Source organism: Botryllus schlosseri, chromosome 12 (assembly GCF_051294905.1).
Source record: "Botryllus schlosseri isolate E-star chromosome 12, Bs_hap1, whole genome shotgun sequence".
NCBI classification, from domain to species: domain Eukaryota; kingdom Metazoa; phylum Chordata; class Ascidiacea; order Stolidobranchia; family Styelidae; genus Botryllus; species Botryllus schlosseri.
Window position 1 is genome coordinate 5,715,883 of NC_137247.1, and position 27,177 is coordinate 5,743,059.

The 27,177-nt window shown below is 39.7% G+C and overlaps 4 protein-coding genes across 5 annotated transcripts in view; 1 reads left to right on the top strand and 3 right to left on the bottom strand.

The window, feature by feature from the left end:
- Positions 1–27,177, top strand: part of LOC145452592 (uncharacterized) — a 230,416-nt gene that overhangs the window by 8,385 nt on the left and 194,854 nt on the right. The gene's annotated exons all lie outside the window — the stretch shown is intronic.
- LOC145452596 (uncharacterized) overlaps positions 764–27,177 on the bottom strand; it is a 144,361-nt gene continuing 117,947 nt past the window's right edge. The window contains exon 2 of the mRNA XM_080330789.1: positions 764–2,369. Coding sequence (XP_080186915.1) covers positions 1,456–2,283 — 828 coding nt within the window. The 5' untranslated portion in view covers positions 2,284–2,369 and the 3' untranslated portion in view covers positions 764–1,455. The remainder of the gene's footprint in view (positions 2,370–27,177) is intronic.
- Positions 4,043–27,177, bottom strand: part of LOC145452594 (reticulophagy regulator 3-like) — a 141,082-nt gene continuing 117,947 nt past the window's right edge. The window contains exons 2-9 of the mRNA XM_080330785.1: positions 13,268–13,513; positions 9,431–9,537; positions 8,528–8,555; positions 8,340–8,466; positions 7,877–7,961; positions 7,688–7,813; positions 7,555–7,629; positions 4,043–4,396 (exon numbers count right to left, since the gene is read on the bottom strand). Of these exons, the coding sequence (XP_080186911.1) occupies positions 4,224–4,396; positions 7,555–7,629; positions 7,688–7,813; positions 7,877–7,961; positions 8,340–8,466; positions 8,528–8,555; positions 9,431–9,537; positions 13,268–13,422 (876 nt within the window). The 5' untranslated portion in view covers positions 13,423–13,513 and the 3' untranslated portion in view covers positions 4,043–4,223. The remainder of the gene's footprint in view (positions 4,397–7,554; positions 7,630–7,687; positions 7,814–7,876; positions 7,962–8,339; positions 8,467–8,527; positions 8,556–9,430; positions 9,538–13,267; positions 13,514–27,177) is intronic.
- Positions 18,720–26,767, bottom strand: LOC145452583 (F-box/LRR-repeat protein 4-like). Its single transcript, XM_080330772.1, has 10 exons — positions 26,450–26,767; positions 26,262–26,387; positions 26,139–26,202; positions 23,853–24,024; positions 23,030–23,412; positions 22,068–22,337; positions 21,914–22,008; positions 19,792–19,926; positions 19,589–19,732; positions 18,720–19,157 (listed from the first exon to the last, which is right to left on the bottom strand). Exons 1-10 carry the CDS (start codon positions 26,692–26,694, stop codon positions 18,971–18,973), a joined length of 1,821 nt encoding a protein of 606 aa, XP_080186898.1. The 5' UTR covers positions 26,695–26,767; the 3' UTR covers positions 18,720–18,970.

The following is a 27,177-nucleotide window of genomic DNA, read 5'->3' on the forward strand; positions in this document are numbered from 1 at the left end:
TCGCAATCTAGTTTTCAAATACACATTGTCTTCCTGATCTACTCCGAGAAATGAACTGCCTTGGCAGTGATATTCCAATTACACATCCAAATTACAAACAACGTTTCGCTATCCGCGTCCAAATTGATAAGTAGCTTTCTATTAATGCCGTTAAAATTTAGGCGTGTAGTGCAACGTTTATGTTACCGCCATATGTAGAAGTGGATCAATATTTATTTTTGGAGTCAGTGCTATAGTTTTATTAGATTAATATCAGTCATTAGTAATTCTGAGCTATTTACCATCAATTGCGCTATCACAGGATGGTTAGTAGCCTGTAGCCTATGAGTTTTCACAGAGAAAATATGACACCACGACGAATCCCATGTAGTGAGTTCGAATTAGTACTACCATGATGTCACAAATTTTCAATTGTGACGTAACAATTGGTTGACATGTACGGCTCTTTGGGAGTTAAAATGGAAAATATGGGGCTAACATGGCTCTTCTGACGAAAAAGGTTCCCGACCACTGCTATAGAGAGAAAACCGAAATAGATATATTGGGTTGATAGTTCTGCAACACCAGGGCTATATGTTCTGCAACCACCACCATGCATAATTCGTAACTATCGATGTGCGTTCAGCGGTGGATATGATAGTGTACCAGTATCTCATGAAATAACAAGTGACTCTAGGCCTACTGTGTGTTATCCATCTTATCAGAACTATTGCTCAGCCATATACTGATTTTCTGTGTCCGTTCAAAATAAACCAGAGCAATCCAAAGTGACAAAGAATCATTGAATAAGGAACATTCGTACATATTTCAAGCAAGATAAGTTTCGTTTTGCATCAATATAATCATGGTTGAATTTATGGTCACATCAAGAACCAGTAAGCGTGCAGCGCGTTATTTGCCTTATTGAAGCCGTCAGCATGTACGAAGTGAGGAGACCATAATTCAAGATTGCATTAGTAACACCAGGACTATGACGACGGAAGCTTGTCGCGAAACTGGTGATAGGAACATTATTTACATTGTATCAGAAGGTCACTTGCAGGATTTGGGTCACACGACATCTTGCCTAATAGATTACAAAAATAATGTATCCTATATCCCATGTTTCAAAACCAGAATAGCGTTTTATGTGGATGGCAAACATCAAACCGAAACTAATGTAAAAGCTTCAATTTTACTGTATTATCAGTGAGAAGGTGACCATCAAAATGTTTTCGGTACTCCTGCATTGATAGTTGCGCGAATGCACGCTCACATTTTCTAAACTATTCACAAGATATGATAGCATTCTGTAGGTAATCGTCAGCTTCAAACACTACCCTAACTAACCAGTAGACCACCGCACTCCTTTGGGTCAGTCGTCGCGAAATACTGTTAGATTTAAAAAGAAGTACGTTTGCAAAAGGAACTGTTTTCGGTCGGACGTCGTCGAGCGATACTGTCAACTGTCGGATCTCAGAATCGGTACCCGTAATACTCGACATACTTCAACTGCTGCGACTCTTGTAGCGATTTTAAAAAGTCCTGTGTACGTCTCGCACGCCGCGCTTCCGCTTTCGTCTGCTTTCTTGCTTCATCATTGATCTTTTGTTCGCTTTTAGTAGCGCGGGCTTTGTTGCGGACCCATTTCTGAAATGCTTTATTGCAATCCCTGCGTTCGCGTAGGAAGAACTGTTCGTCTTGCTCGATTTGCAACTGCTGCTTGTGCAGACGTTCTTTCCGCAGCTGCCGGTGTTTAGAACGAAGCCACTGTCTGTACGCTTGCACCGCTTCTTGCTGTTGTTTCGCGAGTTCTTTTTCGGACTGTTTGTGGTCTCCGGACTTTTGTTGCTCCTTCAGTTCTTTGTTTTTCTTTTCGAGCCACGCTTTCCAGGCTTGCTCTGCGGTCTTGCGGGCTTCTTCGTCTGCGACGCGCGCCTGTTCTTCCTCCTCCCGTTGTTTGGCTGCTTTGGCTTCCGCTTGCTTTTTCATGATCGCTTTGGTCTCGGGCGACATCGCGTACGGACTCTTTATCGTTTTGTAATCGATGGTGTCGGTTTTTGTGAACTTTGGTTTCGGTTCTTTCTTTTTACTCTTCTTTTCTTTGTCGTCTGCTTGTTTTTGGGGTGATTTATCTTTGCGCTCTTTGCTTTTTGGCTGCTCGCTGAATTCTTCAGGCATCAGGGCCTTTAATTTTGAGGCGCTGATCAATTCGAACTTGCCGTCCCGTTCGACTAGAATCTTTTCATCTTTTTGGACCTCTTGTCCGTTGATGAACACGGTTCCGGTTGTTGAAGATGCCATGATTGATTACTTACAACACCATCACTTTAATAAGTTGCTAAGCTAAGCTTGTGACCTTATAAGATTTCTATGATATTGTTGGTAGACTACAAAATCAAGGAGTTGTGGGATGGGATTAATTTTATCAATTTCAGAAGTTACTTATTCTATTAAATAAGGTAGTGCAGAAAACTGTTGTTTGAAATCCAGTGCAAAATGTGCTTGTTGTTAAAATCCACTAACACTTAGCATGTGTACCTCTATGCACCTCAACAAGTTTTTCCTTTTAGTAATGATATATATTTAAATATGTTATGCACCTGCTTTAGTTTAATGTGTCTATCCTTGTTGAAATTCTTGCTGAATTGGTTCATCATATTTATAATTCCACAAAAAAAATGGTATATCTAACTGTAATACTTTTGTATACGGCTATATGCATTATGTAGCAACATTGAACGGTACGGTTTTGCACCTGTCCTGCAAGAACCAATATGGAAATTCCCCTACCTTAACTAGTAGAAAATAACATTAGCGTGATCTCTTACAGTCTGTAATAGTCCTGCCTTTCATAGTCTTGACGATTATCTTGATAATATAAATAAACAAACGATGACGGACATGCAACATCAATTCTTCCACCCCCCTCCCCATATCATCGAGTTTCTAGTGCGTCGCATATAATAAAATGATACTTGAATGAAGGGATAGGAACCGAATCATCACAGACACACGAGTCTGCAAATCATTTCATTGGCGATGAGATGATGCGAGAAAAGGCAGCGTTTACGATTTGCGAAATATGGCTGCAGCGTCACTTATGGTCGCCATGGTTGCAAGTAAGTTCTTGCCATATCTTTTTATTTTGATGTACGTACAATCGTAAATGTGTGGTGCCTGGGTAAAGTGCTTTTGTATCGTATTTTTGCGTTTACTTATCAGCGCAGGGCACACATACACTGCACAGCAATCAGCTTGAAGAACATCATAAGGACATGGCATGGAAAATATTCATGGTACGGAAAACATTACGTTTTCCATAGACTGGGCTATGGACAAGGCAATTCGAATTCAGGATATTCCAAATTCAATATCAATAATCGACAGATTATATTTTCATCTGAACAAGACGCACACAATGTACAATGCGACACACAAGACACAATCGGAGTAAGGATAGGAGGATGGCGAAACGACCAGTGGTGGTCTTTTGATCTGGCACCCACCTCGGACTATCATCATTATCATCATCATTGGTTTATTAGCAATTTTATCAGTTCAATACACCACAAAAATGCGATACAATGAAAGGATAGGAAGGTGTCGAAGCGACACCAGTTCTTTTCGATCGATATGCCGCGGCTCTTTCTTGCTGGAGATTTGAAGACGATGACAATACACGAACCTTATCCGTCTCATCAGTTGCAGAATAAATACATAAATACAGAACAACCAAAGAGGAAGTGGGTAAACACCGCTTTAGACGCTCTCTTCCTTGCTATTTCTCGCTCAATTCCTTGAATACGTCGTTCACCTAGTCTTTTTTGACACATTAAATCCGAAAAATTACAGCAATGTGGCCGTCCACACTGTTGGGATAGGAACGCTGACTCTTCCCTCCGCCGACGATGTTTTTGCCGCAGCCAGGATTATTTGCGACCTCAAATCACCGATATTCACCTACGGGCGAAAATTCGAACGGCGCTTTTGCCGACTGTTACTCCGCTCGCTGGCGGCATCTACGAAATAGCTGTACCTTCTTTCAAGAAACACCATCAAATTCCACCAACGTCACAATTTTTATATTTTTATCAAACCTACATCATTTCATTCTCTATAAAAGCAGATTCCAAATTGCACCATACATGATCACGGAATACTTGACAATCCAACTGTTAAAACTGAGGCATCAACGAATGCCAAACATGCATGACTAATCGACTAGACATCGCTAAACAAATTCACTCGTGCACATACGACGATTCAAGCTTCATTTGAGGCTTTGGGAAACCCGGGATTTCGTTGGCAAGCAGAGATTCGTCGCTTTCAGAAAGCTCGTCGTCGTCTACGATAGCTCTCGCTAGAACTTCCGCAGTGACGGCGTTCATCGGCGGCTTCATTATGTCTACAAAATCTAAACAATACAATGACGCATTCACACGTTCCACCAGAATGGCATAAGTTGGATAACCAGCGTACTGATGTGTTCAAACACAGAGGACCAGAAAATTGCACAAATTTATATGTGACTCTGGTCTCGACAGCCACAGGATTCTAAAATGGGTGTTACGATCATTCGCATTTCTGACCCCGAGTCATCACTCTTCAAGTTTCAAATTCTCTCTATAGAGATGTGACCACAACTCTTTAAATTGCAAATTTTTTACCCCCTCAACAGTTCAAATTGCCGACCCAAACCCACGCATGACTCTTCAAATTTCTGACCATGACTCGCGACACCCCATCCCCGACTCTTCAAATTTCTTACTCGTGACTCTGAAAATTCCTGTGACAAAACTTGCCCTAGTTATGACTGTTGATGAGAGAATTCTCAAATATGAAATTAGGGCTATACACGAAGCAACGACCATGAATTCAAGGATAATCGCGCGGAGCGCCAACATTTTTTCAGTTAACCGCTGCTTCGTGTCCCTCTACGGATGCTTTCACGCACCCCAGTTTGAGAACCACTGATGTAGACCATCAGAGTTTGGTAACTATGGCTAGGCAAAACAGTATTGGCTAGCAAAATAGTCAAGTCCAGTATTCGAACATCACTCATTATGACGTTCCAACAGTATGACTGATGTTTAAAGTTCAAATATGTACTACCTTTGATTAAACCACAAAGAATATAGTGCTAGTTATACATCACACTGAAGATTATTTGCAGGGCTGTAAAGACTCGACTCGGGTCATTTTGTGTATTGACTCGACTTGTGCTCGTGCCATTGCGCATGACTCGAAACTAGGACGGCAAGACATACATTTCATTGAAATCTCCAATAGCAAAGTCACCACATGATTGGGGTTTTTCGTCTATCAGTCCTGATACTTGGAAATAGCGACAGCAACTGTTAGGACTGAGGAAAATGACGATATTATGAAAGCGAGCCATTCTATATCACTCGAGCCGAGTTGAAAAATGTGGGTCGAGTCGGATTGAACTCAAAACTGAACAGTGAACACAACGACTTGGACTCGGACTTGACTCGGTGGTGAATTGAAAATGACTCGACTTGACTCGAGTCAAAACTATAAAAGTGAGATTGACTCGTGACCAATGTTCCCTCTAAGCTGCGCACGTGCGCAAATGCGCAGTGCTGAAACGGTCTCTGCGCACAGAAAATCTACGTTGCGCACAAAAAATCAGAAACGATGTTTTTTTTATAGTTGTTGCGCACTGTTGTCCAATGGACCACGCAGATGCGCAGATTCGTGAGAATTAAGATGGAACATTGTCAGGGCCAAATAGTGTTATCACTGAAGTCTGAAACCAAGGTACAAATGCGCCCCGCAAAGGTAACTATTGCGCTCCTTGAGGAAATTAGAGTTCACAATCACCTGCGCCTAACGGAAGATATCTTTTTAGTATGGCCTCGTACACGTGAGCGATACTGATATCATTTCAATAGCGCATTATTTTCTGGGAATGGAGAAATAACATGGTTTAACAAAGTTATAAATAACAATGGGCTAGCTCGAAGTTAATCTGCGAGAAACTAAAAACGAATGATAGTCTTCTTCGCGGGGCACGAACATTGCGTAAGATTTACTCAGGACCGTAACTTTTGCACCCCAAACCCCCCAATTGGAGGGGCTGAGCTCGAAGGGGGCCAAAATTATTTCGAGAATTACCATAAATCATGGTTTATATTTTGAAATTTTACAGGAATTTGTTTTCGCGCTACGCACGTTTTATTATTGTAAGATATCTGATTATTGGGTACCCTTTCCCTACGAAAAATAGGCATGATTTATAGAAATGGGCAGTTCGGCGTCGGCCATTACCGCACCATGACGCGCCAAGACATAAGAAAGTAAAGGCTAAGTAACATGCGAATCCAAGAAGTGCGCCAGAACGATCAGCAGCGAGAAAACCTTGGGCGAAAAAGACTGACCCGGTGCTGACCGAAAACTTCGACATGTACAAATATATGTGTAATTGTCCATGTCCATGGGCGCCTAAATGGCTGGCGCCGAATGTTCCTGTCCTGGCGATCCGAGTCCCACAACAAGACAAATGCCATATCGAGGGAACATTATTTTCCAGTTAAGAAATACCAATCTGAAATCGTGTACATCTTTTATTTTAGTACGTTTTGGCGATTTCAATATCTTTTGACATAGCAGATAGGGGGTCACGAAATAGCATCATGTAACAAAGTCATTATATCAACGGGTACGCCCGTTTTATTATTATTTAGAGGGCCTATCTATTCCAACACACCTCACTGGATCAGCTCTACCGGTAAATCTGATTATGTGAGCAGGGAGAGGAAAAAAATTGATAGCAATATATATGCAATTCCCGATCATATTGGCCGATGCAATCATGAATTATGGAAATTTTTTCGCGCTTCGCGCGTTTAGGGATGCTACTACTAAATGGGCACCCAATGTAAATGATAAGTACCGGAAGAAGCCTAGAGCCGTAGGGGGGTCTGGGGGGCGAAGCCCCCCAGTAGTTAGTTTTATCACCCTATTGGAGGGTGGTTGCGCACTGTTGTCCGAGGACCTGCGCAGTGAGTTGGCGTGTTTGCGCAGACTCTAGAAAAATTAGAGGGAACATTGCTCATGACTTGGTAACAACCCTGATTATTGGGTACTTTTCGACCATACCTAGTTCATTTTACTTTGTGACAACGCTGCGTGTCGATCACGGCTTCAAAGATTCCCATAAGCCATTTCCACTGACGCACATAGCTCTGTTATGCATGTTTCGCATACTGCGATACGACCAATCGAAGTTTACATTCTTCAACAGTGGAAATAGCGCAGAAAATATAAATCCCGTTGAGAAATCAAGTCTTAGTAGCAAGCAAGGAGCATAAAATTTCAGTACTCAAGTCAAAAATGTCATCTCTCACGAGTCGACTCGAATCATTGTGCTCAGCCCGATTGGTAAAAAAGTACTCCTACCTTTTCAGAGTACTCGAGTACTTTGTTACCGAGCACCTGTATTAGTCTACATATCAGTGGGGACATTATCATGACCATACCTTGTGGAAATTTGTATGGTGATTTCACTCGCACACATCGCCGTTACATTAATTCAATTACACTACTAACCATCATCGGACGATTCGCTGTATATTTCAATGTCACCCTCTTCCACAGTCTTTATTACGTGCGGGATTTTCGCACCTGAAAGTATAAATCAATAAAAGCAGCTACATTACAGCGATACTACCATTCTTTTTACCCTTTGTATTCTTTCCACGAGGTTTCAGCGAATACTGCAATTGCATAAGGAACGGTTCCATGCTAGTGTAAGCGCGCTCTAGCAGACGTTGATACCACACGACCGGTCCCAGCAAGCAGCATAGCACTGGTAAAACATGACGCTGAGATATAAATCCACCGAGACGTGATGTGTCAGTGCTCGGCTTACTGATAATATAGGCTAACAGTGCGCCCGGAATCCTGCCGCCCACAAATATGGTCAAGATACAAACTCCACACACAATAGACAGAAACTGCAACAGAAAAACGAATTAATTTGCATGCATAGCCCGAGGTGGTTAAAGCTTTTGCTGGGCAAAATTGAATACTGAGCGATATTAAGCAGGTAAAAAGATCATAGGCTCTTGCTATGATTTCACTGTTAATACTTGGCCTGTGCATAGTCCGTGTCTGGCCCAAGCCCGTTGCTTGCAACTTACCATCCACGTACTGGAAAACGGTATAGGTTAATGGTGGCGTGCCCACCACAATCGAGATTTTACTCTGATCAGGAGGTCGAACCCAACCCATCATAAACCAAGAAGCCCCGTGCTCTATTACTGTGCTGTATTGTTGAGGTTAAATGAAGAAATAATTTGTGTCCTATACATGCAAGTCATTGCGATACCTACTTTCCCAGGAGTGTCTTTTCTACAGTGATAAACCGCCGAGCCAGCATACTTCAAGTTAAAATACGCCGTCGAAATCAACTTGCATATTTCAGGAAAATTCAACACGCGAGGGTGCAATTCTCCCCACCTTTAAAATCAATGTATTGTGGCAATGAAGCAAAATTGCAAGCTTCAATTGTGAGACTTACGGATCTTCATCAGGGTCAGGTTCCCGGGCTGTAATGTGATACAGAGATGATAAATACCATCTCCTATCTACTGGACTAATACAGATTGGAATGTAGTAGAGTGCTTTTCAGAACACCGTTTTGAGAGTAGGCTACCATGTTGGAATTCAATTAGTATTACACTATCATGATAGAATCAACGTTGCGTGGTTACCACAAGCTTAGTGATCTATATCAGGGCTACATAACTATTTTTAGCAGTCATACAAATGTAACAACATGGCATAACTATATACGAAATCCGGTAAAGCGGTATTGGTAAAAGCAATAACGAAACGTATTAATTGTTCGGTTAGCCACAGCTAGTGGGAGAATTGGCATTTATTTTTATTTATAATTGATTTGGTTTTGTTGAAAAACTAAGTACATACTGAGACAGACTTGATTGAGATTCAACACCGAAAAGGTCCGCCAGTTAAGTAGCCCTGAGTTGTATCCACATGAGTATTTTGAACACAAAAGTAGACTCAAACTTCTGTCAAGTATAACTATAAGGTCTACAAACGCTCAAAAAACTCCAGCCAAGGGAAAGAAAGCTGGAACGTCACATCTATTATACTTACAAGTCATGTCATGCCTAGACTAGCAAATTCATGTCGTGACATGCAAAATATCTTCCGTTATGCCTAGGTCACTGGGTCACTACAAGCTATGTTGTGAATAATTACTCGCATGTGATTACGGCTTATTGGCATGGCGGATGGGGTAGATCTAATAATTCTTTATCAAGTACTCGTTCAAAGTTATTACAAGAAAAAAAGTTGGGAACCATTGTCTAGATGTATTCCGCTAAAGCGTTGTCATGAATTGCAGCATACAATATACAATGACTTTCATAATTTGAGAGAAGCGAAGAAATCTTACCTCTGATTTCTGGCCAAATTTTGTGCTTCCACATATCCACCCACAGCACAACGAGAGTTATGGTGGCAATCATGGCAATTGAATGAGATGACCATATTTTGATGTACCTGAACAGTCAGAAAATAAAACTGCAGGTAATAATGTCACTAAAACGTATCCTAGTCATTGGACGAACACGTTTATACTTCCTCATTTGTACGGGTTTGCAACAATTCGCATTGTCTCTTTTTTTTGTATCCCGTAAAAGAGGTCGTTTCATTCATTTTTGAACATCACAAGAATGAGTCGTAAATAAATGTCCTACACTTCGATAGGCATTGCAACCAAGTTAATAGAACAAGGTTCAGTAACCAGTTACAGACTTTTCATTGCTAATATCATCTTTTCTAGTTGAATGGTTGGGTTACAACATCACACGCAACTACTGCACACTAGGGTTGTTCAGAATTGACCGACTTTCAAAAAGTCCAGGTTTTCAGTCCGATTCCCATGCCTTATACTTTAAAAACATATTCTGGCTACTTTTTTTTTGTAACTCGTCCCCTGCATCCGTGTGCACATTGAGCTGGAAGAATAGCAGCCGAAAATAGGGGATTCCCCTAAACTCTGAGTGTCACGATTTTACCTAGCCTAGTTAAAGTGATATATAACATGGATTTATGCAGCTGTTGCGGTTTGGAGTGCTACAAAACCCCACTATATAAGGCATTCCTAGTTCAGGATATCATTTGCATGTCCCACACTGCCTTAGAACTGCTCAAAACTACCTAAAACTGATAGTCATTTTGTTGGATCACATATCCTACACCCCTCAAACCTACCCGGCACTGTTCATTAATTTCCTGGATCCCCATGTGCAAGAATACAACTGTAAATGTAACATCCACTCACAGCCACATAATAAACATCACAGGAAACGAAAAAACAAGGCAAAGAAAGAGATCAACTTGGCAAAATATTACATAAATCAGGTGATGGATGAAATGGTTGATTTCGAGAAATCTGCATATCTGTTGCGGTGATCTTCCACAGCTTGTAGGAGGCTCGCTCGCTGTTTTTTGTCATCCGTTATGAACGCAGCATAGTCGGTATTCAATTTTACCATACGCTCTGCTGCATCATTAACTACTTCAACAGTATTCACAAATTCTTGAGCAGTCACGAAATTCGGATCAGTGTGCCATTCCGAAACTGGAAGACTCAACCAATCATCTTCCACATGTATAGCATCAAATAGAAACCACGATTCTGGCCCAATCAAATCGACCATACTCATTGACTCAGAGACAGAGTCAGAGATCAGACTGAGAGGCATAGGCTACCTCTGCGAAAATTTTCAGGGATTGGCATTTTCGGCAATTTAGCAGCCATCGCTTCCTTCAGTTTGTCAGGAATCTTTGGATTAGCCAAGAACGTGGTAAATACCACCATTTCCTCAGTTAGATACCAATGATGTTTTCGCAATTTCTTGTATGCCACATCAGCAACAGTGAGATCGCATAATGAAAAGTTTTTCATGTCATGAAGGAATTTGAGATCATTCCAAGGTGCGTCACATGCAATACCAGTTTTCAACCAAGCTGGAACATAAAACAAAGCAATGAATGTATTGATTCGTTCCAACTTTTCAATGAACTCTTCAGAATAGTCCATTTGCTCACTCCACATGAGCAATTTTTGACAGTACAGGACTTGACTCATCCATCTAGCGCTATGAGTAGCATCAGGCTTGCGAAAACGATGATCAACATATTTGTCATCCAAAATCGCCAAGGTGCCTGTTGCACATTCTCTGTAGTCATCTCTTATCAAGACTTCTTTCTGCTTTCCATCATTGGGTTTCATCAGTGGAATTATTACTTGCTTTGCTTCATCAGCTTTCATAGCCAACCAGCTGCCTTCAATAAACTTTAGCGTTTAATAGCTTCTTGATTTATCAATATGTTTCCACTTCTTCTTGAAGGTATTAAAATCCGTGTTTTCAGGGCCTGTGGTTGTCGATCCAAACAAACACTTCCAAACCTCTCGAATGACCAGTTCATAAATATGATGGCGACAGGCATTGTAGAAAACTTTCCTGTTAATCAATTCTTCAAGTAACGGAACTGCACCTTTGTTTTTACCAGTGTTTGAGGATGTTTTTACCAGTGTTTGAGGATGATGTGTCAAACACAAGAGCTCTAACAGATTTTGTTAAATTCCAAAGTTCTAGCAGTTCAAATGATGCATCAGCCAGTGCTTTTCCTGTAGCACTTTAATGATGCAGCAGAGCGCATGGTAAAATTGAATACCGACTATGCTGCGTTCATAACGGATGACAAAAAACAGCGAGCGAGCCTCCTACAAGCTGTGGAAGATCACCGGAACAGATATGCAGATTTCTCGAAATCAACCATTTCATCCACCTGATTTATGTAATATTTTGCCAAGTTGATCTCTTTCTTTGCCTTATTTTATCGTTTCCTGTGATGTTTATTATGTGGCTGTGAGTGGATGTTACATTTACAGTGGTATTCTTGCACATGGGGATCCAGGAAACAGATGAACAGTGCCGGGTAGGTTTGAGGGGTGTAGGATATGTGATCCAACAAAATGACTATCAGTTTTAGGTAGTTTTGAGCAGTTCTAAGGCAGTGTGGGACATGGAAATGATATCCTGAACTAGGTATGCATTATATAGTGGGGTTTTGTAGCACTCCTAACCGCAACAGCTGCATAAATCCATGTTATATGTCACTTTAACTAGGCTAGGTAAAATCGTGACACTCAGATTTTAGGGGAATCCCCTATTTTCAGCTGCTATTCTTCCAGCTCAATGTGCACACGGATGCAGGGGACGAGTTATAAAAAAAAGTAGCCAGAATATGTTTTTAAGGTATAAGGCATGGGAATCGGACTGAAAACCTGGACTTTTTGAAAGTCGGTCAATTCTGAACAACCCTACTGCACACCCTTCTATTTCAAACTCAAAACCCCATAGCTATCTTCAATATTTTTTGGATCAATTGTAATTCAGTTCTTAATCCAGCTAGTTGTGTTCTAGTTCTAGTTCCAGTTTTGGTCGTGATATTTGAAAATTGAGTAGTTCCAGTTCTAGCCATATTAAAAATCCAGTAGTTTGTAGGCCAAGATCAATCTGTCAGCAGACTTTAATCAAAAACATTTGTCCCAGGGTTGTAATGACTCGAGTCATGACTCGACTCGAGTCCGACTCGAGTCACGATTTTCTGAAGACTCGACTTGACTCGAGTCATTTTTTCAAAATACGGAAATGACTCGACTCGACTTGAGTCAATCTGTGTATTGACTCGACTTGGACTCGAGTCATTGCGCATGACTCGAACCAAGTCATATGACTCGAGATTCAGACGGCCAAGATCAACATTTCATTGTAATTTCGAAGAATAGTAAAGTAACCACACTGTTGGAATTTCGTCTATTGGTACTGGTACTTGAAAATGCAACCAGAAACTGCTAAAAGTGAGTGGAATAAATTAGTATATTTTAAATGCGAACCATTCAATATCACTAAACAGAGTTATAACAAGTGGTTTTAACAAGACTTTAACTGGAAACTGAGCAGTCAATACAATGACTTGGACTCGACTCGAGTCATAATACCATGACTCGGACTTGGCCCTCTGCTCACTGACTTGGACTTGACTCGGTGGTGAATTGAAAATGACTCGACTTGACTCGAGTCAAAACTATAAAAGTGAGATTGACTTGTGACTCCGGGCCTTGTGACTTGGTTACAACCCTGATTTGTCCCTCCTTTCGAATTCATATCGACATCCGAACATCGGAAGCGTACGAAATCAAAGTATGATAACTTACAAAAATACGAGATGAAGTACCGCTACGAACACTGTGCTGTGTAACGGCTTTTCCCAGACAAGCAGCAGTTGGACATAATGGATGACGGGCTCGTAAGACGCAAGTTGCCCTATGAGCCACTGTGTGATTTCGTTGATTTCATCTCCTGATTGCATCGTCTTCTATGTCACTCCGTAGATCCAAACATAATTATAACATGATAGTATATAAATTTAGGATAATAACATATAAAGATATCTAAAAACTAAGCAAAGCACACAATAACATTTCATCATGAAAGCGTCAACAGATCTATATTGCATGATTGTATGTACACGTACGACGTACATTATACAAGAGACGACACAAGTGCAGATTTCAACTACTTACAACTCCCTTGCCCAAGATTACTTGATAAAACGCGCCGCTAACAGATAATGCGATGTTTCACCATCTAGTAGTGTAGGTGGTAGTTCTAGAATATTCATTACTAGGCAAATGATGATAGTGACAGTAGTGGGAAGGTTAATTCGATGCTTTGCCACCAAATATTTGCTCTGAATTGCATGGTTAGTAATATTCGTGTTATTAAAAAAAAAATGGTTATACAATATACATACATATTTGATATTCTTGTCAAGAACAATCATATCATTTTAGATAGCCACTCGCCATTAGTGAAGGAGAGAATATTCTGTACTCAACTGACCAAATTACAGATCCAGTAAATGATCGTGTGTACGCCATTCCGGATAATTCCCGAACATATCTAATCTCATTCCATACAGACATAAATATGATGACATGAGCCATGATCAAATGCATTCAGAAAGCTCAAGCATCTTTTTGCTATAAGACGAATATGTTTCCCTATTGCCATTGGCACATTTTAGCCTTGGGGCACACGTGAAATTGCTTGACTGGATCAAATATGAGGCTCAAGACATCAATTTATTTCGCATGACAGATGGTAACCGGCTAGTCATGATTTCTTGTCACAAATGGCCTTTTTATTGTAGCCTAGTCCTTGTGTCTACTTGATCGGATACGAGACAAATTAGCTTTGACAGCTGTTACAGTAAGTGATCCGTTATCGACTCACTGTCTTTAGCCCAGAGTAAGTTGAAGAAGTGATCAATTAGCAAATTGTTTTCATGCCTACAAAATGGTGGTACAGGGACCGAATAAACACGATGATTACAACCGCCAGTGCGTCAGGAGCACGATACAGTACAGACAATATATCTTGGAGTGTTGCAACGTATCAGAAAACCCATCGAATAAGAAGACGCAACAATTCAACAAAACTTAAGCTTAGATTTCAAGAATGAGTTTACATGTAGGCCTACAGTATACAGAGAGATATGCATTTATGAAAGAGACCAAAAAATGATAAAGAAATGAAAGCAACCAAATGGATCGATGATATTCCAGCAATTAAGATTCTTCACATGACATCAGATCAAACTTTTGCATAATGTAATCATCACAAACAGCCTGTTGAGTAATGCGACAAATCAGTTCGCCAGGTAATAAGTGGTGAATGGGAATACTGAAACTAAGGAACAGAGGAATAAACAGCAAAACAATACAACTATATTTACAGATTTAGAAATCAGTTGATTAACGTTGTTTTTTGCTATTGAATTTCGCCATCTGGATATACAAATGATGTCTCGGTCTCTTTCTCAAAGATATCTACATCGAATTTACAACTACATAAATGTGAACTTTGTATAGGAACATATAGGTGCTTCAATGGCAATATACTACCATTATGAGGGCTACTAAACAAACTTGAAGTAGAGTATGTTCAAATTATTAACAATGAAAGAGAAATTTACGGAATGCAACGGAGTGCCTACTACAAAGTTCCAAAGAGAAATTTGAAAAAAAAGTCCTACTTAGGGTCATCCATCAAATTGAAATCATAACATGAGGTATGACAGTAATTGCCATGTTTCTGTGAACTTATATGATATCAGGTCCATTTCGAAGCTCATTTTCAGAAGAAAAATCAATACCCACAGCCGGAAATGTGATGGGTCCGACAATACGTTCATAGCGCAATCAAATCTGCTCAGTGGTGACACTCCTATTTCAAAGATATTTGGAATTGAATACAATATTCATATTGAAATAAACCTGAATTATTCAATTGTACAATGTACATACCGGTAATGAAGTTCTGAATCTCCAAGAGTATATTCAACTTCATGATTTCGACAGCAAAAACTGAAGCAAAATCATTAAATAATTATTGTCATTCAGGTTTCGATTATTGACAATACTGTCATACTATTTGCAATAACTAAGAAAGCGCCCAGGACTATTCATAATATCCAATAAAACATGACAATACGAACAAATATTTATGTGAAAATAGGGATGAATATATCCGCGCAGCCGCAGAGTCAGATTAGTTTCAAAGTGACCACTGTAAATATGGACTTGGTTTATACATCACAATGGAAAATGTTGATAGACAAACTGGTTTGTTGATCAATTCACTTTTATAATAACACTAGTATGCTCGGTCAATGAGTACCGATCTTTCTCAAGCATATGTTATGATTGCCTATGTTTACCAGAACAACCCCATCGCATGAACATGAAGCATAAAGATGGTTACCGGTAGGCCTACCTGAAAAACTCGGGAGTGAAAGATTTTATTTACTTCTTTGACAATGTAAAAAAATAGACATAAAACACTGATCAGTAGATTTAACGGGCTTACAGATATCCTGAAATCTTGCAGAACGAAGAGAATCATGAATGATGACAAATCAGGATGTTTTAGGGTTTCACAGACTGCACCATGCTATTTCTTTTCTGATTGTTTTCACTATTAACTTGCTGATGAATGTAAGCTACTTTGCTTTTAAACGTAGTTTGGATATCACTTTGTAGAACGTCGATAATTTTCAATTTCATCAAATAATGATGAGTAGATTTAGACATTACATGGAGTACATCCTCGTGGTGAAACAAAATTCTCTCCACTCTAACATGATATCTGTAACACCATTGTTAACAGCTTGGCTACATGGGCAGTTAGAAACAGTGTAATATAATCATTCATCCATCGGCAGGGTTTGTAGCACACTAGGACAAAGATAGAAGTATCATAGGAAAATAATGTATTACAGTATTCTAATTACAAACAGAACATTAATCGAACCAAAAGTTTGTAAAGTTTGAAGTCTCTTCAGTATCTCACACGTTCAAAGGCATGGTGCTGTTGGTGTGCCTTATAAAAGAAAACGGGAAATGATACACTTGGCAGCACCTCTCTGAGGTGCCCAATTACGTCGGCTTTCTCATTCAAACGCGCATCACTATTCCAAATTTGAATGAGATCTTCATTTTCTCGAATGCTTACACTTACACCCAGTATATCATCCCCTTCAGCAACATTGTCACTGAGTTTTTCGCCTATCGCGTCAAGGAGTAGAGCTTTCCACACAGTGTTTGTAGCTCCCTTATAGCACTTTAACTTCCATACACCACCATTTTTATTGTCTGCGTCTTCCCACAGTGGCCGCAGAGTACGTCTCATGAGATGGTAACTGTATCTCGTCGCCACTGAGCATGGTTCAGGAATATTGTTATAAACAGCCCAAAAACTTTCCACAGTAGAAAAAGTGTACACCTTCTTCAAAGTTGCTTCATATTCACTAGCAGTCGTGCCAGGCACAGATCTATCTAGCCATAAAGTCCACGGGCTGTTCAGTGGTAATCCAGTTTTCTCGGTTGATGATAAGTCGTCGCACACGCGGCGAGAAAGACGTGGCGATGAGATAACACCCACGGAATCTTGTAACTGATTGTGGGTCATTTGTTCAAATGCTAAATTTACTATCGATACGGACTCTTCTTACTCTAGAATGCAGAATGAACGTGATGAGAGCTGATAGTGATGGAAATTTCGCAACACTCCATTACATGCGGGGTACGGTACGGGCGATTGATTAGGCAGTGTTTCGGCCTATACGATTACCATTACAATAATATGCTAATGAATATTCAGAGCATAAAAGAGTATACAGCGTCCCATTGCTACACCATCTGGCAAACTGAGTTATATCAGGGTCCAAACACAAAGAACTTGCGCAATATATCCACTTGTAAAACGGTACTTTGGCGATGACCTCAGTTGTTATTGTTTGCAATACCGTCGAAGGAAATCAACCAATCGGAACTCTGATGACAGAATAATTATAGAATAATCCACAAAAGGTGGAGAGAGAGAGAGTTTTATTCGTCAACTATTCATGCAGATCAAAACCATTATCAAATGACAAATATAATAGAGAAGATACGATAAAAAATACGGTACACACTACACATAAAACATCTTCATCGAGGCTGAGTATTTGTATGAGCAGAAAAGTACTCGAAATTACCGGGCCACGACCTGACATATCGATCTCGTCTCCGTCGCATGTACTCGTTTTACTCTGCATTGTGCATGCCTCCTCTTTACATCGCCTAGGCCGAGATGGATGTCTGACTACTCCAAGTCCTTTCGACACCTTCCTATCTTTTCATTGTATCGCAATCTTCTGGGGTATTGATCTGATAAAATTGTGAATAACCGAACTGGCAATGCTGTAGCCTTCCGTGTGACTTTGTCGACGAACAAGTAGAATATATATATATTTATAATTTATCATTGATTTACTAATTGTTAATTTCATTGAAAGTTCACACCTACACTTTCCAAGCAATATTCACTGCTATTTATGAAAACTTATCGGCCTTTATTGTTTGTTTATGGCCTCCTTGATAATATGTGCATTATTAGCTTCTCGCCTCCTACTAGGGTCATCTTACTAAGTACACACAATGGATTGCGTACCTACTACCTACGTTAGGAAGCGACATTCTCGTCAGGCGCATGTTACTCTCACCGAAAATACCGCAATATCTGATATGGGTTATGTGACATATCCTACATCTCAGTGAACTTGTATCATATCTTCATTCTTCATATCCCGCCGGCCATCCGACAGTCGACGAGCATGTCCACATTCAAGTCGAAATACAAGCAATTACTACTAAATAAATACAGTCCATCCTCAAGATTACCGGACCACGACTGACCTATCGATCTCGCTTCCCATGACATGCCGCCCTATTTCTTGTCGCATTCTTTTTCTATACTATCTTCTTTACCTTCATTCAGTGTGCATGCCTCCTCTTTACATCGCCTAGGCCAAGGTGGGTGTCAGTTTCCATAGACTACTCCTTGTCGCTTCGACATCTTCCTGTCTTTTCATTGTATCGCATTTTTGTGGTGTATTGAACTGATAAAATTGCTAATAAACCAATGATGATGATGATGATGATGATATTGCTAAAAATTTATTGACTGCAAGCTGTCTATGACTATCACCAGCAAGAAAACAATGAATTTCTGAATATCTCCATCCAAATCCGTTTCATCCCATCAGCATGCACACGCACAGTATCAATTGAAAAATTATATTGTATTACCTTGAAAACCAAAATAAGTGCACTCATATTTAAGCCTTTTCAAATCAAGATACACCCAGGCCCAGCATAAACTAAAGCTGAAAGAATCATCGACGGTTAGATTGCAAGGGCAATGAAAAGAATACATACTATGTCTCTGTATACGTGACACAGGGCAACTAAATATAAATAATATCGGCTATAACGTGGCAATGACATGTCGATCAGCAAGTGCGATGTTGGAGTTCATGTCTCATCCTGATAACTTCTTTTGATTGAAACATGAGGAAATTGGGTCTCTAACGACTGAACTACTTGCTCCGAGAATTCCATGCAAAATGAAACATCTAGAAAATGAAGTTTTCTGCAGGTTTGCAATAATTGGTGGACTGAAGGCACAGTTACCAATCTGGTACCCAGAATATCGAGTTTTCTGAAATAGAAGATATATAAACATGAATTCGTTGCCTTGCTTCATAACTGAAATCTAACAAAAATGGTGAGTCAACAACTCAGTTGTCACAGAACTGATATCAGCCCCACAAACCGCTACGTCTCATGTATTAACAATCACCGCTTTCATGCTGAAATGTGGTTAACATTACTTGTCATGCTGAACAGTGGCAGGGTTTACAGATGTCAGTTAGTGAAGTAGCAATATCTTTTGCCTGCAACACTAGAAGTTCGCCTATTTTGCACACAGCTACATTGATACATGGCTCGAGCACGATGCACGAATTGATGGTATTGAAAGGCAACATCCTTTACTGCAAGCACGAATGTGAAATAAAATGCCCAATACTGATGCATTCCTCACAGTATGTCAGCAAGTCACCCAGCACTCGGACATTTTACGATACTTACTCCAGATTGGGGCAATATTCCGCAAAAGTATGAATTTCAATATCGGAAATCGTACGATTTGCAGTGACGTACAATTGTCTCAACTTTGGACATTTCGTAGCCAAGGTCCTAAAGCATCCAGAAGAACTTTGCAACCCACCGCACCTAACACAATATAATGTTATAAATGCAATAATCTATATCTACGGCCGTCAAAATTTTACCATCCAAAGTCGAGATCCTCCAGCTGGTCGCAATTTGACACCAAACATTCGAGACCAAAACTAGTTAATGTCTTGGCACGCCAACAATCAATGGATTTCATTTCAGTACAGTGTTCAGATATCTCTTGCAGCACCCTGGAATACAGGAGTTAATAATGCTACTGTAAGTTGCGTATAGGCGGTCAACAGTATTTTGCAATTCAACTATATCTATGGATTAGGATAAACTATAGACATACTATATATCAGCTAAGTAAATAGACCAAATTTTGAAAATGGAGAGCTATTAACACATGTCGATATGTGCAGAGGTATTTGGAGCGAAAGTAAAAACTGAAAGATCTGAATAGTACTCAAGTAGGTAGTTTGAAAAGTCAATTTGAAGTGTTGCAGGCTTATACAGTGGTGGTCAAAGTAGTCAACAAAGCTACTCAAGTAGAAGTAGCGACGAAAAAATCTACTCAAGTAAAAGTAGAAGTACTTCTTTCATAAGCAACCTAAAACTACTTGAAGTCGAAGTAGAATTGACTGACTTTAAATCTACTCAAGTGAGTAAGTAGTTGTGAAAACGATCGTAATTCGTCCGCATGGACTGTCAAAAGCTGTAAATGGAGCTAAGCGGAAGGTGTAGAGAGCTTGATTCATATTGATGTATTCCAGGAGGTGTCAATTTTTGACAGAATAAGCAGTCGTCCACATCATGGGATGTAAATGATAGTATTGATATGGAAATGCGATACTAATCCTTTGTTTACTCGAACACCCCGTTTTAGAGAATATCATGGCATGGCACCCTCCCTCATATTATAAGGCCCCTATAGTTCAGTCGAAGAGCAATACGGAGGTTTGTGTCAGATACGGCTTTAACACTTTTCCCGGATAGCATACGTTAATTAAAAATATGGCATATCGCAAAAATGCCATATGTGTAGCTTCATTTTCGGAAAAAACTTGCTTTCATACGTCAACATGTATGTTCTCCAGACAAAAGAACTGAAACTATAATTAGAGCTCAACGTATAATACTCGTAATTGAAAGAAAAATACAAATACTACTTCTAAAATGCGAAAAATACATTTCATGTCTTTTGTCCAGAAAGTTCAAACTGTGGTCTGCTAAAACAGGTCTAACGTTAAAAAAGTCAAAGTCCACCTTTCCAGATTAGGACACGTCATGAGCTGCTAGGTATAATAAGTAATTGCTAGATTGCGAAACGGTAGTTTCAAATGTTATGGGGGGCCATACTTATTATGATGAAATATTTGATATAAGCGACAATGCGGTGTGAATGGAACCACGCAACCCGGCATCCAAATTATATTCAGCGATACTTTCGTTAAAACATATTTGTCACTATTGTGCACGAAGCGCAACGAAAATTCTAGGTATTACCTGACTTTTATGAAAATTAAATGTTGGTACTACATGAAAACAGCCCCAAAATTCCTCAGGCTATCTTTGTTTTGGGGGAATTAAACTACTTCGACTTGACAAACTGAAAATAGCGAAAAGTAAGTAAGTAGTTCACAAAACATTAGGAAGTAGAAGTAGTGAGAAAAAATATCTACTTGAGTAAGTACCAGAAGTAGAGGAAAACTACTTGAATACTTCAAAAAAGTAGAAGTACTTCGTTACTGACCACCTCTGGGCTTATATTAGACAATCAGTTGCGAAAGCTTTCAAAATGGCAAGATACTTACTTCTTCCTGGCCAATGCCGAATAATTATTGGCCCCACAGCTAGGTAAAAATTTCAGAATTATATACTGTTGCCGTTAAGTGGGGCAACATTTTCAGTTGATATGAGAAATTCGTAGTTAAGTTTTGCAAATCTAGTCAAATATTGTATTACATTCTATTTGGCAAAATCTAAAAAGTACATAGTAAGTGGATTGGCTTCAAAAATTGCTGCCCTAGAACTATAATCTTGAAGTAGTTTAAAAACGCAACCAACTTGAGGAAGTAGCTTAAGCAGTCCGAATGTATTTGAGTTCTCAATAAAAGTAGAAGTATACACTACTTATGACCACATCTGGATATGGGAGTTGGGTTATCACAATATAAGAGTGCCTACATTTCATTGGCAAATGGCCATGCAATTGAAATGTCTAACATACATCACCTATCATAGTCGGCAATCTTCGGACAGCTACCAAGATTCAGGTAATGTAAATTTGGATTGGAATGCACAGTGCATATAATACCGGCGTCATCAATCTGATAAAAAATAGATGTGAAAATCATGGCAAAATGTCGTACGATAAGCGCTATCTTACTTTTGTCCGGTACAAGTTGAGGTGAATTAATTTAGTCAAATGATGAAGTCTTCGGAGGCCTTCTGGCGTAAGGGAATTGCATGACTGGAGATTGAGGTGATTCAGACTTGGACAGTACGTAACTATCCTTTGAAGAGCATCATCAGAAACCGTTGGAGAAGACGAACACGTCAGATGGGTGAGGGCGTTTGAGCCGCACTTCTCCATAAAATTAACGAGAGAGTTCTGGGACATGATACCCCCACCTCCGCACCACGACAAATTCAGAACCTGCGAAGATAAAGGTGCAGTGATGTGAAGTGCCGCTAAAGTGGTTGATAAAAGTATAATGCCAATTAAGTGCTCCACACAAATCTACAAGTAGGCCTACTTCGCCTACGTATGTACATTGCACATATGCACTTCACTAACGGGTCATGGTAAAGCACTCAAGCATGTTGTACACGGTTATAAAGTTCAAAGTCATGAGTCAACTCCAAGTCAATTCCAAGTCATAGTTTTAATTTCAACTCAACTTGCTTCAGCAATATAAAATTCAGTCGAATGAAAGGGATATTCTCAAAATTACATGTCTTCATCCAATTGGCTATTATGTATTGGAGAGAGATGTTCATTTTGAAACGTTCATAATTAGAAAAGTCTTCTTCATCCAATTGACAATTATGTATTGGAGAGATATATAAATTCTGAAAAGTTTCAAAATTAGTAAAAGCATATCGGCAACAAGAAGGGGAAGGCTAAAACCAATTATATATTTCCCTCACTTCCTTTCAAGTTACACATTTTCTACATATACCTGAAGATGCGATAGCTCATATAAGCTAGCCAACAAGAAAATTGTACAGTAGCGCACTGCAGCTCCAGTAATCAGGGCAACTTTGACTATATCTGCCGAAAATTGACAACAAAACATGAAATTCTTATATCCTCGAAACTTTGCGGGTAATCGAGTAATCACACACCTGAACTTGAGGCATCGGTGGCGGCTTGCTGTCATCTTCTATCCCATCCGGCCCAAACCAGCAATGGGCCAGGATACTATTCAAAGCATTATCATTGGCAATATGCCACGAGCTGCTGAGGTCTATCACTGAGAACTGAGACGGGTCATAACTCATATCGTGGAAGAGCTTGCAGACGATGCCGCAACGGCATAAATCGGGTAACGGCAAAAATGAAAATATATAACGGATCAGTTCGTGGGGTAGTAAGTCAAAATATCCATTTGAGGGATCTCCGCCAGAGCGGGGTTCCTCGTGGTTCGGCGCATTATCGGATATGCTCAAGTTTTGAAAGAGCAGATTCGGCCAATCGACGGATGATGATAGATACTGGACAGACGTCCCTGAATAAATAGATAATTTGAGTAATGTGCAATAGAAAAGTAAAGTGAAATTTGGGACTTTATTATGCTACACTGAGACATATAGTATTAAATGATTATCGCTGCTCAAAAACTCTTCACTTTTTACCATAAAGCACCAAAGATCGTTCATTGTCGTACTGGCAACTATGGCACAAAGTATATCTAAACAACATTGAATACTATATTCATATTTAAATGAACACGAATATTTTCGGGTGACACTTGTCAGGTGTAATCGTCATCAACTGTATATCAACAATGTTCTTTCCAATTCTCTACTAGTTGCTGACGATTACCCTTGACGAGCATCAGCAGAAAACATTTGTCCACGGTTCGATATGAATATAGCTTACTATTCTGTTGTATATTGAAGTTACGACCTCCAAGAAGCTATTTCTAAATACTTTAACAATCTTCACCTGTCAATTCAACTGCATCGATTTCAGTGTAGTAATGCAAGTGCGTACTGCAGAACTCCAGTCGGATGATCCTTGTCAAGTGCATAGAGCTAGATAACGCGGGCGCAAACATTCTGGATTCATGCGGTGGATTGGGTCGGTTTTCTTCAGGCGATTGGCATTCCCACAAGACCTGAACATAATATGCGCGAAATGATTTCAAATCTCAAAGTTACATTAATCGGCTTGCTTCTATTCTCCTGATTATAACCATAGTACTGTATAGTATTTCGGTGAAATCTTGAGCACGTTGGATTATAGATAACTAACCTACGGATAGATACGCAACACCCGTCGTCACGCTTGCCTGCCCGGAGGAAATTACCGCTCAGCAATCTGAACGCAACAAAATTGCTAATCCCACAGCTGACGATCCGCGCACCTAAATTCAATAAAGTTGATCTTATTTGAGAGCTACTGCCATACTGATTCCGAAAATATGCATTAAAATCCAATCAGGGCAATGGAACTCCCTAGAAATACACCTCAAAGTCTGAAAATCGGCATTGTTCTAAACAATCGCAGCGACGCAGCACAATGACCATAACAATAGCCCTTGCGTGGTTGCGATTGTTCAGAACAATGCCGATTTTCAAACTTTGAGGTGTATTTCAGGGGGTTCCATTGCCCTGATTGGATTTTAATGTATATTTTCGGAATCAGTGGGACAGTAGCTTTCAAATAACATCAACTTCATTGAATTTAAGCACGCGGGTCGTCAGCTGTAGGATTAGCGATTATGTTGCGTTCAGATTGCTGAGCAGTTATTTCCTCCGGGCAAGCAAGCGTGACGACAGGTGTTGCGTATCTATCCGTAGGTTAGTTATCTATAGTTGGATGTAGGCCTAAGCCTAATCTATGAAGATTTGGCATTCCTGTTATTATATGGAAATAAACGAAAGGGAGATTGAGTGTAGTGATTGAGTGAATCCTAATTTCGGCAATAGTTTTGCCTAAAACAGTTCCAGTAGAAGTGAAAGTATCCGTGTAATAAACAATTCGTTGTAGAGTAATCAGCAGCTTATGTCCATTTTACACATTTTGAGAGAATGAAGCATTTGTGAACTTTTCATTTTCTTTCGGCCATATCTTGGCCATGGTTAGATTTGAAACATTGTGACACATATAAACATGAACAACATATAACCGAAACAAATGAAAATGTTTCAAAAGCTTGATCTCTCGAAGTTTGAAAATGGATCTCAAAATTTGACAAATGGACAGCAGCTAGTTTGATTTCACAGCGATGATATATTTATCAATTATGTTTCACTGATTGACTTCCAAAGTAATCTTAACTCTTTTTTGTCTGTACTATCAGCTCAACCACGTTACATATTCAGATAAATGATTACAATGCTGGCACGAGGAAGTCAATCGATTTGTCATGTGTGAGTATTCACATTATCCTAAATCTATTATTATTTGATGGGTTCATATGTGAGTCATGTATGGGATACTTGAGTAATGTATATTACACATACTACCATCATACATGATTAATGCACATCATTAATTTTGAGTAACTTTGACTAATACTACCTGGATCAGTCCTGAGCACTACAGACAACTCTCACATTGATCAAGTCACTTTATACCCATTAATATGTGGTACGTAGTTGAAATCATATGCCAATTTGATCTACCCAGCCTCTAAATCAGTTGTTCCCAACCCGGGATTACACAGCGGTTTTGTGAGGGCCGTGGCTAATGACTTGGGTTCTATCATTAGGCCTATACAATATACATTTTATTAGAGAAAATTCGTGACTTTTTTATTGAAATTGGAATATTTTCGTATCATTGGTAGTGATCAAAACGTAATAGTACACATTGTTGTCAAACATTAAAATTATAGCTGATCACCACAATTACTCCATCTGTCAGTCTGTATTCAGTAGCAAGTAGCCTAACTTCACGAAATTTTTCAGCTGTAGTTGCAGCCAATCGTAAATTCAATTTTAAGGGTAGTTTTCACCTACGGTAACTTCATTTGTGCATTCCTGGTGTTTTGACATAAATCGTATCCAGGGAGGGGAAATGCATTTAAAGTGTTACTGGTCTTTACCACATTTGTGGCGATGATATACTATTGATCAACCCAGTGGGGTAATTTTTCAATATTTCAAATAGGTTTACTAGCAATGATATTTGACATAAATATTAAACTTTGTTTTGCAACGTAGAATAAGTCATATTATTGTACATCATTCCTACTAGAGAACCACATTTAGTTAGGAATCTTACTTCCCAGCGGGAACAGTCATTCTTCAAGGGCAGTGGAATAGGACGGCCTTTCTCACACGGATTTCTGAAACAAAAGCGTCGCAGAATACTTTGCAGCTGCATCAAATGCAATTTGGTCCATACTCAGCCAATGACAGAATTCTTACAACTGCTCCCGGATTGTAAGTTTCGTATATTCCTATGGACCACGGGTACACTGCTTCTTCAAATAAAAGGTCAACATAATCCTGTCCGTGCCATGTCCTAGATCTGTTATGGATTGGTATTGTATACATTTACAATATAAATACAAGCAAAAGATGCCAAACCACCTTGGCCTGATTGAATTAGGCTCGGAAAAAGTCATGTTTTCCCACCAAGTGCCGTACGTTCTAAACACCGCGGCCTGGGTGAAATCGCCGTACGATGGAAAAATTCTTGGTTCTCCCACGATGTTAGATATCGAGTAGGACACACTTCTTGGATTTTCACTTCCATATTGCGAGCTGAAGTCGATAACACTGGAGGCGTATTGCTTAATAAATCTCTGCTGGTTATTGCTACCAGGCCTACTCATCGCGGCATATCAACTAGACCTAACCTACGTTAGCAATAAAACCTTCAAAGAGCAAGCAGCAATCAGCTGATTGAGTTGCTAGCCCAAACGATGACGTAGAACCAAAACAAAAACATTCGTAACCTTTGATGTCGTCATCCGTGTCATTCTTTTCTATGCGTATGTAAATTTATCCACACCTAAAAGGGTCTCGATTTTACATAAACGTGCTCAGTTTAATTTAACAAGAACTAGGATGTATATATAATCGAACAAAAACGTTTCTGCAAACCTGTATCTCGTGGATATGCCATCTAGTGTCTAAACAGACTTTACCAACAATGCGTACAACAGCACCCTCCCTTTGTTACTAGCGGGGGCCATCGCCTTTCCACTTGCAGTGCCCATACAGAAACGGCTCGCTCTCTTTTTAAAACCGAATCCACCCCTTTACTGCCCAACATTTTCCTAGATCGACGAGACTCTGTTACAATCTTAGCGTCA